The 13,133-nt window shown below is 37.3% G+C and overlaps 1 protein-coding gene across 1 annotated transcript in view; it reads left to right on the top strand.

Annotated features, from left to right (window-relative positions):
* LOC129226253 (multiple epidermal growth factor-like domains protein 6) overlaps positions 1 to 3,503 on the top strand; it is a 72,705-nt gene extending 69,202 nt beyond the window's left edge. Inside the window, exons 16-17 of the mRNA XM_054860854.1 lie at positions 2,136 to 2,368; positions 3,373 to 3,503. Coding sequence (XP_054716829.1) covers positions 2,136 to 2,368; positions 3,373 to 3,396 — 257 coding nt within the window. The 3' untranslated portion in view covers positions 3,397 to 3,503. The remainder of the gene's footprint in view (positions 1 to 2,135; positions 2,369 to 3,372) is intronic.
* Positions 3,504 to 13,133: the final 9,630 nt, after the last annotated feature.

Here is a 13,133-nt window from a genome sequence, read left to right as displayed (position 1 = left end):
CAATGAACATGGAATGAACCTCTGAAACTCTTAAAATTGATGATGGGAGAATGGAAAGGTTACTGCCTTCCACGGCAGTGGGGGCAGTTAGGGGGCAGCAGTCTGTTAGCGGCATCATAACCAGGGATATTAACATGAGAGGGAATTCATTGTAAGCACACAGAGCTTACCTCGGAATATGTAGCCAATTCGTAAACAATATCTTGCCCCAGTTGATCGTAAATACATGGCCAGTCTCTCAAGAAATGAATGGAACTCCTATCAGCAGTCAGAATTCACACATCACAAATACCAATGTCCAAGGCGTGGCCCAGAGCTTCATTTATGGCAATGAGTTCTGTACTGAAAACAGAATTAAAATCGGGATTTCTGAAGCTATATTCATAGGACTTGTCCTTAATTCTCATATAGACACCACAACCAGTTCTTCCCAAATCGGATTAGCTCCCATCTGTATAAATAGCAACAGCCCCGGGTTGGATATTGTTGATGATTTCAAGAGCCAGTTGGCACAGCAGCTCTGGGTGCTCGTTTCGTTTAGTAAAAGCCAAATTTCAAAATTCGTTAAAACCGCGTTATTGAGAGATGTAGGGGGAGTCAAAGAATTAAAAGTGGTACAGGGTTCTACCTATATGTCGTTCAATCCCCACTTATTCATAAAACCAAGAGGGTCCCTCTTCAACCTTTTGTTGTCCGTCCAGTTTGATAAAAAGTCTGATGTTCTGTTAAATCATACAAGACTCCTGAGCTTAGCAATATACTTTGCAAAATTTGCTTCCCTTCTCAGTGACAGGGGTTGGAGATCAGTCTCGTAAAGAACTATATTATTAGGACACGAATGCCTAAGTCCAGTGATGATCCTGGCACACAATATCTCTTATGTTTTAATCATCTTTCGATGCACACTTTAAATATGACAAGGGATGTTAGAAAATCATCCAAAGTTTGGCTCAAGAAAGAAAACTGGCAATTATGGAGCGTCGGAAACCTTATCACCATCCAAGTAATGGGACTGCTCACACTTCTCTCAGGGGTGCTGCCATTGTTGGAAGCTTTTCTAGAAAGCTTGTTTCGGAATGGAGTAAAGCTCGGCTGCAGTCCTAATATCTTTTAAAAAATCACGCATGCCTACAAAGGTTGAAGAAAAGCTCATGCAAGCGTGCTCGAATCATATCCATCAGGTTTTCACAATAATAATAAATAGTCGAACTCGCTTAAAACGAGCGCAAATGGACCGCGTTATCTGCTCGTTATAACCGACTGCTCGTAAAAAACGAGTTCATGAAAAACTTAATGAAAATTCAGCAACCTTAATTATGTACACAAAATGTTGATTTTGATGGTGTTACTGTATTTTGTCAAAATTTCAATCAAGTCAGCTGTTGTTCCGGGTTTCTTAGTTGGATGGCGTTGGAAAGTCACTCCACATTTCCCACCAAAACCGAGAAGGTCTGGTTACCATTCGGGGGAGAAGTGGAGGAGTTGTCTTCAGTTGTCTTTTTTAAATCTATGTCAAGCACCAATGAAGTTGGTTAATTTGCTTTGAACTGTGAATGTGTTTCTTGTGTCATTGTTTTTGAGGAATACAAACATAAATATAATACAGTGAAACCTGTGTAAGTTGACCACTTGCGGTGCAGTACTTTAGTGGTCAACTTACAAAGGGCTTGTTATATGATTCTCAGCCAAATTTGGTGCCTATTGGAGGTCAGCATAGACAGGTGATCAACTTACAAGGGTGGTCAACTTTACAGGTTTTACTCTACTTAAATGCTTTGTTATTAAACAAATTTTTAAAAAAAAACGCTGTCATCACTTGTTTTCAGGATTTATGACTTATCACCAACTTTCGTTTGACTTTGAAATGTTGAAAGATAACTTACCAAAAAAAGAGATACAAGCTGAGCTGGAAGTCAATAAATATTGCTCGTTATAAGCAGGGTTTGCTCGTTACAAACAAGTTGTGCTCCCATAGATTTAACATTGTACCAACCAAATATTTCTGATTTCCTCACTAAATCCGGGTTCTCGTTAAATCAGGGCTTTTTATAAGCAAGTTAGATTGTAACAAGAAATAGGATACTTTTATAACAGTTCACGTATTTGATTTTTCTTTCTTTTCTTTTTGTTTTCAGGGGCACTCGATGGTGGAAGTTTGTACTGTCTCGACCCTGGAGCCGTCGCCAATGCTGAACGCACCTCAATTCCTCCCCTGAGTGCGCGCCAAAGGGGTTTTCTTCAGGGTAGCCGTGTGACGTACACCTGCAGGGAAGGGTACCAACTGCAAGGAGACGCGTCCATGTTTTGCCTGGCTAATGGGGAATGGTCCACCACAAAGCCCACATGCGAACCAATCCACACAGTTCAGGTATTATTTCTAATCTGCCGGGTGGTTAAAATTAAACTGACAATACTCGGAGCAGACAAGTTGTGCAAAAAGAGGGGGAGGAGCACAGGGCCAGTTTCCAATCCAGAATGCTGAATAGGATGCTTTTCAAAAATATTTTTTTTTACTAAAGGGTAGAAAAGAACGCGTTTTGGGAAAACGAACCTATTTTATTATTTTTTTTTTTTAAATAAGTGTGTTGCGAAATTAATTCTTTTAAAATTCGTTCCCCCCCCTAATTACCCCTTTTCCCTTTTCTAGCCCGTCTTCAAAATGGCCCCTGAAGATCCCTCCAAAATCATAACAGGGCGTCCAAAATTTTGTTTTCACGGTTTCAATTTCAAATAAATTTCGGAGGAGAGTCCCCGAACACTTGGCCCTCTACATCGAAGACCGCTTGTAATTGCATTTTTTGAGCTTCAATTTCAAAAAATATCTGGAGCAGTACTTCCGAACCCCTAACACTCTTATGTCATTAAAGAACAACGAAAATTTGCGGTTTGAAAACTACAATTTCGTAAAATTTAAGCGGCAGAACATCTGAACCTCTCCCCGAAAATTATTAAAGTACGTCTAAAAATTTCGTTTTTAAAACTTTAATTCAGAAAAAATTCCAGAGAACCTATAACACATCGGCGAAAATTGTCTAACAATTGCGTTTAAGGAACTTCAATTTCAAAATATTGAGAGAGGGAGAATCGATTCGAAAAATTGATTGGAGACAGTCCCTGAGCCATATTGCTTCCTTTAACATAAACAAAACTAAAGGGTTTTACAGCATCACTTACGAAAAATTTTCGGGGAGGACCATCGAAGCTTTCCTCTAGATTTAAAATTTAAAACAAACACTCCAACGAGCAAACCCCTAGGGTCCGATGTATTTTAAATATATCTTGTTGAGTCAACCTGTATTATCAATTATTTTATCATCAATATTAACTGTGTATAATGCATGAAATTAATTTTCTCCCTTTTTTTCTTTGCAGGAAGCACACATTCTAGCGAGCTAGTCTAAAGTGTATTTTAAGTTGTCGAGAATATATTATTTTTATTTTGTCTAGGACTATCGGTGAAGTGTGAAAAGAAGAACTTGAGGAATTTTGTAATTCTAAAATTGGTTGAACAAATAAAAAAAAGTTTCAAAAACGCTGCCTCTTGTTTTATGCACCTTTAATCGTGTATAATCAGTGGCGGCTCGTGCCTTGAAAAAGTGAGGGGGCCAGATCATGGGTGCACTCCCCCCCCCCCAGGTTTTTGAAAAGAAAATTTTTTTTTTTATATTTTTTAAATATTTTAATTTTCTTAAAATTAATATTTGTGTTAAAATATTTGTGTTAAATAGAGAAAAATAAATTTATTTTAAACTCTATTTTGTAATTATAGTACGCTAATTACTTGAAGACAGTCAAGAAAAGAGCAAACTGTCTAACCTTGTGCAAATGAAGGCTGTTTTTTATTTTTTATTTTTTGTTGTTTATTTTACATAGCCTGAATATTCAAGCTACGCAAAATAAACAGCATACAGGCAAGGTAACGGTCTCTGCGAATCCTGCTGTAAATATTGAAGTTCAATGCGTTGGTATTGAAGGAGAAAAAAGAACAGATAATCCGCGGCAGCGTATAATCCGTACCTCATTAATTTTACACTTTTTAACACATGATCCGCGGATTATACGCAGGGAAAGACTACAATCCATTTTTTTTTTAATTTCAAGCACGTACGCACAAAAAAAGGGGGAGATAAATAAAAATATAAATTATTGTCTGAAAATAATGAGGGGGGGCCAGCACCCTCCGGCCCCTCCCACGAGCCGCCACTGTGTGTAATCGTGTATAGTTAACTCCCAATTATTCGCGGAATAGGATGGCAAGGTAAGAGTCGATAAGTGAATTGTGCGGCTAATCCGCAAAATAACTAAAAAATAATGATATTAATAAACACAATGACACTAATAAATACCAGTAACTTAAAAAAAAACAATAACACCCACACATCCAATTAAAATCTAGCTAAAAGCGATAATAGCTTAGGGGAAAATGTATGTAAGAGCTAAAAAAAGAATAACTCACAAGTGTATAACCTCACGGATTATACACATCTGCTGCAAATCGTGCTAACAATTGTGTAGGGGAGGTTAAATTTTTCGAAGAAAACTGTTCCGGTCACTCATTTACAAGCGTGAAGAGTAGATGTAAAAAACGGCTTTCAACATATAAAGTTTCGGTGAACGAGGAAGATTTGCGGTCATTGGAAGGAGAAGAAATAAACAGGAATGTCTAAAAAATGGACTTGGCTTTTCTTTTGTTGAAACAGGTGCATTTTTCTACATTCAGTAAATCATCCCTGCTGAAAGAAGAAAAAGTGGAAGACCGATGATAAACCTCAAAGCGGATAATCAGGAATTAACTGTAACTGTATGTTAAATATTTTCCTTTTACTGCCCTGCAGAATTATTTTGTGTCTAATTTTAGAAGATACTGAATGTTACAAATTAATGTACCAGGATTGTTATAAAATAACGTGAGGCGTTCAGAGCCCTCTAGCAAGTGAAGTATTGGACGAAACATTGCCAAATTTCATAGACGTGCATAGCAGATCATGGGATTTCGATCCCTGCAATAAAAAAAATAGTACCAAAATTCACCACCAGGGGGATTTTGGCGCTGAAAAAGTTTATTACTTGAGAATACTGAAGAATTAAATGCTAAAAAATTCAGCACACATCAAATGTGTTTCTTGCTTTCAAATAAGGTTCAATAAAACTAGAACCCCTATAACTGGAGAGGCTGACGCATCCGCCATATTGGAGCAAAAGCACAACAGGAAAAGCTACCTTTATTAAAGCTTGACCACGAAGAGAAGGCGGCTGACCTTGAAGCAAACACATCATTTGTATTGTTTGTAATAGGTTGGTTGTAATTATTTTGTGATAGATAGGATCAATGAGAACGACTCTCACTTTTAGGTGCTTTCTGGTTGATTCTACCTATTACAAATGATACAAAATGAGGTTTCGCTTCAAGGTCATCCGCCTTCTCTTCGTCGTCAAGCTATAGCAATCATTCGCCAAACAGGAAACGAGAGAGTCAGGGAGCGAAGGTGAAGATTGGCGAAATTTTGGAAACAGTTGGCGTCGGTTCTAGGCTACCAGTCACTTCCCGGGCTATTAATTATCCATTTCTTTTTTCTTTCTGCATCTGCTGGAAATCTGAAGAGCTGAAATCCTTTCTTGGAGCTGTTTTCACAATTAATTGCCGAAAAACCACCTATTTGACTCAGTTTAACTCAGGCTAAAGAAATGTAAACATCAGCAGCAATACTATCGCTGCGAAGCACTGGATCAAGTTTGCTCCAAATGGCGGATGCCTCGGCTCCTCCACTATAGGGGCCTTAAATAAAACCAACAAGAAATTTCAATCCGTAACAAGAGGAGAATAATACCAAAAGTCGTCACGAAGAAATTTGGGCGCGGATGCAAGGATATCTTCTTGAATAATATTCATATAAGATGTACACCATCCCACGTTGAACTTTAGGTACTGAGCGTATGGCGACAACATTTCTTTGACAGCAGATTTATTAGTCATGCATTTCGTACGGTATGGCCACCGTGGTCGCTCTATCTTTCACTTTGTGACGTTCCGCCATGGGGATTTCTTAATGGTGTTGTGTTTCTACGACATGTTCCCGATGTCTCAACTTTGAAAACTCGAATAACTTTGCAGGAAGGGAAAATTAATCCCCCCCCCCCGGATGTGGGGAAAATACTGTACATTGTATGCAGTACATGGAAAGTACCTCGATGTTGGTCATGTTGAACCTCATTTGATAGTAAAAGGGGAATAAATTTTGGGAATAAAATTGATGCATATTTTGGCAGTTAGCATTTAATCCTTCAATATTCACAATAATACACCTTTTCAACGCCAAAATTTCCCCTGGTGACGATTTTTTGTACTATTTTTTTTTTTTAATTTCAGAAATCGAAATCCCATAGTCTACTGTGTACGATCATGAAATTTGGCAATGTTTCGTCCAATACTTCATTTGCTAGGGAGTTCTGAGCAGTTCACGTTATTTTATAACCACTCTGTATTTTACGTGTTGAAGTTAATAAATATTTTAAGTATCTATATTGTTTGAATTTTTATTACGATTTCCTACTGCGTTATACATTTAACTAGTGGTACCTGCACGGCTTTGCCCGTAGTAGAAAAATTAAAAGGTCTTTTGGTTCGCCTGTATATTTACAAATAATGTATGGTGAATTTTCTCGCCAATTGGCTTGTACTCATGTTACGGTTCCACGTTATAATAATTTCGTAATTTACTCGTCCATCTTATGATAATTTTGTTCTTAAAGTTGGAATAGAAAAGGAACCACATCAAATTTTCGAAAAATCGCTTCGAGTTGCACACCCCCATGCTACAAACTAACTTTGTGCCAAATTTCATGAAAATCGGCCGAACGGTCTAGGCGCTATGCGCGTCACAGAGATGCTGAGAGACAGAGATACGGACAGAGAGAGATCCTGACAGACAGAGAGAGATCCGGACAGAGAGACTTTCAGCTTTATTATTAGTAAAAAGATAAAGGTAAAGAAAAGATGAGCGAAAATTTTCCCATGGAATGAAGATTTGATCAAACTTTTTCCCAGACTTGCTATAATTAGGTTTTGGAAAGTTTATTTTTTCTTCTCCCAGCGGAAGAAGGCATTTGCTATGATAAATTTGGTATATTTTTTGGGACGGGTGTGAGAGCTAGACCTCGTAACTGTTTTTGCACTTAAAATCATGTTAAGTATATTTTTATGAAACATTAAGTGTTTCAAAAGATAAAGATAAAAAAAAAATTAAACAAGTGGTAATAACAAATACAACAAAAATGCTTCGTTTTGAGCAATCACGATTTTTAATTGTTTTCATTTGACCGTCCTTGATGTTTGGTTCCTTTTCAGCTTGGACCAGGGGTATCTGCAGGTTCGGCTCCTCTGGTGCAGAACACTGTCTTCCGGAATCCGCTTCTCCTGGGCGGGGGCGTCCATGTCCAACACATACACACCCACACACGCTTTTCTTTTACACACACACACACACACAACTATACACACATAACTGCCCAGGAGGAGGGGAAGGATTGGGGGCACAGGAGCCGTTTCTAGAAACATAGTAGGGTCCTGTCCTATTCCTATTCAGAGTCACAACTGACTACAACTGTATTTATGACGAGAACTGCATACTAAGTGCCTTGCCTCCATTATTTTATATACCGATAGATGGCAGCACCATCACCGGATCGAACAGTTAATGAGAATTTAGAACTAGTCCAGGAGCTAATAGCTACCTAGTACTAGCACCCCCAGAGGTATCGTTTCACTTGGAGGACATTGAGACCACGAGCATATTCAACGTCGCCCAGTCCCCTTTAATGACGACGGTGGGTCTTCGACCATCGAGGTTCGAACCCAGGACCCTCCGGCTCCGAATCCGACACTCTACCGATCGGGCTACCACGGCCCCAAAAATCATGTTAAGTATATTTTTATGAAACATTAAGTGTTTTAAAAGATAAAATTTAAACAATTGGTAATAACACATACAACAAAAATGCTTCGTTTTAGCAATCACGATTTCTAATTGTTTTCATCTGACCGTCCTTGATGTTTGGTTCCTTTTCAGCTTGGACCAGGGGTCTCTGCAGGTGCGGCTCCTCTGATGCTGAGCACTGTCCTCCAGAATCCGCTTCTCCTGGGCGGGGGCGTCCATGTCCAACACATACACACCCACACACGCTTTACTTTTACACACATACACGCACACACACACCACTATACTCACACACAAGCCTACACACAACTATGCACACGTTACTGCCCAGGAGGAGGGAAAGGATTGGGGGGACAGGAGTCGTTTCTGGAAACATAGTAGGGTCCTGTCGCAACTCGTGATTGCGAAACGCATAATTTGAATTCGAAATGTCAGAATTCAAATTATAATTTTTTTAAATATTATTCTCGGATGATGAAATAGAAGTTTTTCTTCAATGAAAGTTTTTTAAGTTACACTTAATTTAAGCTCAAATAAGATAATAGGATAACCTTTATGCACACTTTCTTTACAATTTTATAAACTTCATATTATTACTTTTGACTTTATAGAGGATGTTTCGTTTTAACCTGCAAGACCTTTATTTTCGCAACCGTTAGTCCTAGAGGAATACTTCCAATTGCAAAAATGTTCAAAATCAGATGCAGAGTTAAGACATTGAAAGTCTGAGGCAAAAATAAAAATGAGTCAAAAAATACAAAATTTTACTTTTTATGCGGGCCCTAGGTCCCCTAACTAATATTCAGAGAAATAATCTCCATTGAAAACTATTACTGACACAAAAAACTTCAAATTTGTGCGACCAAAACTGAAGGAGATATTCGAGTTTAAAGTTTTAAGAGACCATGTAGAAGATTAGATTGGAACTTATCGCCCTTTCAGAAGAATAAGAGGTCGTCAAAGTAAGAAAAACAAGGTACAGTAGAAGACCATTATAACGCACACCTTGGTACCAGAGCTTTTGCGTTATACAGGTTTTTGCGTTATATAGATCATTTCACAAATTTTGAAGCAAATATTCAGAATATATCTATATATTAGCAATTCAGAATGAGTTTTGTCTACAATAAGTATTAAAGCATCAATATTACAATTAGTTATTCACAAATAAATATGTTTCACAATCAAAATCCTGCACTTCTGCTAGCTTCATGGTTTGCATAATAGCTGCATTTTCAAGAGCCATCTGTACTTTCTGTTTACTATGAGCACTAATTTTCAATTTAAAAACTTTGAAATAAGATGGAAAGATGAAAAACTTTCAAAATTTAATTTGCCTAACAATTTTTATTTTAGCAAAGCAAAACAGATGAATTTTTTAAATTTCAAAACCTATTGTTTACTTCTAAAAAGTAATGCGGTTTATAGAGAATTGCGTTATATAGGTCGGCGTTATAATGGTCTTCTACTGTATTCATATTTTTCATTGCTGTTCAAAAATAATTTCAAATGTTATGCCGTGGTACGCAAAAGCACACTGTAAAATCTCGAACGATTTGAAAAAACACTCTTTGTACACATATAATTTTAAGCACGTTTTCACCGCTGTATTTTCCCCCAAAAGGTGTCATTGACGGCGAGTGAAAAAAGGTGTAAGTCACAAAACGCTGCGCTTTATATCTCGGTGAATATCGGTCGAAGTAATTTCTTTTTTTTTTGTGATGGAATTATTTTTCAATGGAGATCATTTCCCTAAATAATAGTTAGGGGACCTAGGGCCCGTATAAAAAGTTAAATTTTGTATTTCTTGACTCATTTTAATTTTTGCTTCAGACTTTCAATGTCTTAACTCTGCATCTGATTTTGAACATTTTTGCAATTGGACGTATGCATCTAGGACTGACGGTTGCGAAAATAAAGGTGTAGCAGTTAAAAAGGAACACCCTGTATATTACTTATAGCAATATAACAGCTAGTTATCTCCAATATCTTATTTCTGGCACTTACACCTCTTTTTTAATAGGTATGACATTTTTTTACAGGACACCTTGCCCAATATGTTAACAAACTTCATAGTAAGAGAAGAGCTACAAAAAATTTCATTGAAATACAAGTTTTTCCACGAACATGCTTCTTCATATGTTTTATGAGAAAATTTTCGGGTAGTAGTCATAGATATATGGCTTTTCACCAGAATGAACTTGTAAACGTACTTTTATGTCAGAATATTAAGAAAACGCTTTTGAAAAATATTTGCAAGAACGTGGTTTTTCTCCAACATGAACATTCAATTCACGCTCCTTTGAGTAAGGCATAAGCGTTATTAAACAGTTTCGGACAACGTTCACACAAATACGATTTTTTGCCCCTAAAATTAGCTCTCATGTGTGTCGTCAAAGCTGAAGCTAGGGAAAATTCGTCTGGCGTTTAGAGAGAATGACATCTCTTGTGTTTCTTTAAAACCGAAGCAAAAGAAAATGATTTCGAGCAATATTCACATGATTACGGTTTTTCGCCAGTGTGATGGATTCTCACGTGAGTCTTTAAAGCTAAAGCATAATAAAATGACTTCGAGCAATATTCACATGAATACGGTTTTTCGCCAGTATGGATTCTCACATGAGACTTTAGAACGGAAGCGAAAGAAAATGACTTCGAGCAGTATTCACATGATTACGGTTTTTCGCCTGTATGGATTCTCACATGAGTCTTTAAAGCTAAAGCATAAGAATGACTTCGAGCAATATTCACATGATTACGGTTTTTCGCCTGTATGGATTCTCACATGAGTCTTTAAAGCTAAAGCATAAGAAAATGACTTCGAGCAATATTCACATGAATACGGTTTTTCGCCAGTGTGGATTCTCACATGAGACTTTAGAATTGAAGCGAAAGAAAATGACTTGAAGCAGTAATCACATGAATGCGGTTTTTCGCCAGTGTGATGGATTCTCACATGAGACTTTAAAGCTAAAGCATAAGAATATGACTTCGAGCAATATTCACATGAATACGGTTTTTCGCCAGTGTGATGGATTCTCACATGAGACTTCAGAACTGGAGCGAAAGAAAATGACTTCGAGCAGTACTCACATGAATACGGTTTTTCGCCTGTATGGAATCTCACATGAGTCTTTAAAGCTAAAGCATACGAAAATGACTCTGAGCAATATTCACAAGAATACGGTTTCTCGCCAGTATGGACTCTCAAATGTCTCCTTAAAGATGAAAGATCAGAATATGTCTTTGAACAAAATTCGCAGGGGTGTGACTTTTGGCCGGAATGAGCTCTCACGATATGTCTCTTCAAATTTTGAGCTTGAGAAAATGTCTTTGAACATACATCGCACGAAAATGGCTTGTTGCCAGTATGGACTGTCATATGTCTCTTCAAAGCTGAAGCTACAGAAAATACTTTTGAACACCATTTACACGAAAAAGATTTTTTGGCAGTACGGACTCTAAAAGGCGTCTTTGAAGGATGTGTGTTTTCAACAGTATGCAAACGATTGTGTTCCTTTAAGCCTGAAGCTAAAGAAAATGACTTCGAGCAATATTCGCATGAATACGGCCTTTCGCCAGTATGAGAACTCATATGTAACGTTAAATGCGAAGCTTGATGAAATGTCTTAGGACAATACTTGCACGAGTACGGTTTTGTGCCAGTATGAATTCTCATGTGAACCCTTAGAGCTGAAGAGTCGGAAAATGACTTCGAGCAATATTCGCATGAATACGGTTTTTCGCCAGTATGAACTCTCATATGAACCTTTAAATTTGAAGTTCGAGAAAATGTCTTTGAACAGAATCCACACGGATAAGGTCTTTCGCCATTATGGACCCTTTCATGTTTCCTTAAACCTGATGGTTCTGAAAACGTCTTTGGACAAATGCCACAGATGTATGGCTTTTCCTTACTGTGGGTTTTCATATGACGTTTCAAAGCTGAAGCTTCATAAAAGGTCTTGGGGCAACACTCGCATGAGTGGGACCTTTCGCCAGAATGGACTTTCATGTGCCTCTTTAACTGCTCAACTTGAAAAAAAGTCTTCGAGCATTCACTGCACAAATATGTCTTCGTGTCAGAATGAACCTGCGTATGTCTTTTTAAAGAGGAAAGAGCGGTAAATGCCATTGTGCAAGTTTCACAAACATATGGTTTCTCCCCAGTGTGGACTTTCATATGACGCTTCACAGATTGAGCACCAGAAAATGTCTTGAAACAAGTTTGGCACGAAAATGCTTTATCACCGGTATGAACCCGCATATGTCGTTTGAACTGTGAAACTTGAGAAAAAGCCTTTGGGCATTCACTGCACAAATACGGCTTTTCGCCAGTACAAACATGTTTGTTTAAATCTGAAGAATCAGTAAAAGTCTTTAAACAAGTTTCACAGACATACGCCTTTTCATCAGCTTGGGCTTTCACGTGACGCTTTAGAGCTAAAGCATCAGGAAATGTTCTTGAACAACATTCGCATAAATATGACTTTTTAGAAATATTAACACTCATGTTTCCTTAAGTATGAATAATAGAAAATGTCTTTGAGCAATATACACACAAATGGGATTTTTTACCAGTATGAGTTCATATATGTCTCCAGTACCAGTATGAGTTCATATATGAATAATAGAAAATGTCTTTGAGCAATATTCACACAAATGTTTTTTTTTACCAGTATGAGTTCACGTATGTCTCTTCAAATATGAAGCTTGTGGAAATACTTTTACACAAAAACACAACATTTTTTTTTTTTTTATCAGGGTGGATTTTCATAGATTATGCCCTAACTGCATAATAGAAATACCATTGCAAAAATCTACAATATTAGGTTTTTGCTGAAAAGAATTTTCAAATAGCCTCAGAAACTGTTAGTGCTGTTTTCCAGCTTTGTAAAGCATACAGCGAGTATGTACTTTTTTAAATAATTCCAAGTTTGTTTTAATTTAAATCATACTTACTTTATCATATGTAATTCTACGTCAGCCGATCTTTAAAAAAATCACTGCTGCACGAAACGGTTTTACTCTGAGTGATAAGTTGTGTCAAACAGTATTTTTTATGATTAACATATTAGCTCGCGCTGTTGCCAAGCAAAACGAAATCTAGATCGTACACACTGCAAGAACTTCAACAAATATTATTTCTATCTTACATTGCTCGATAAAAACGAACAAACTGATGTTTGTCAAAAATGG

Source organism: Uloborus diversus, chromosome 7, assembly GCF_026930045.1.
Source record: "Uloborus diversus isolate 005 chromosome 7, Udiv.v.3.1, whole genome shotgun sequence".
In the NCBI taxonomy this organism is placed as follows: domain Eukaryota; kingdom Metazoa; phylum Arthropoda; class Arachnida; order Araneae; family Uloboridae; genus Uloborus; species Uloborus diversus.
The sequence above is the reverse complement of the archived record's forward strand: the minus strand, read 5'-3'. Positions and strand labels throughout refer to the sequence as shown.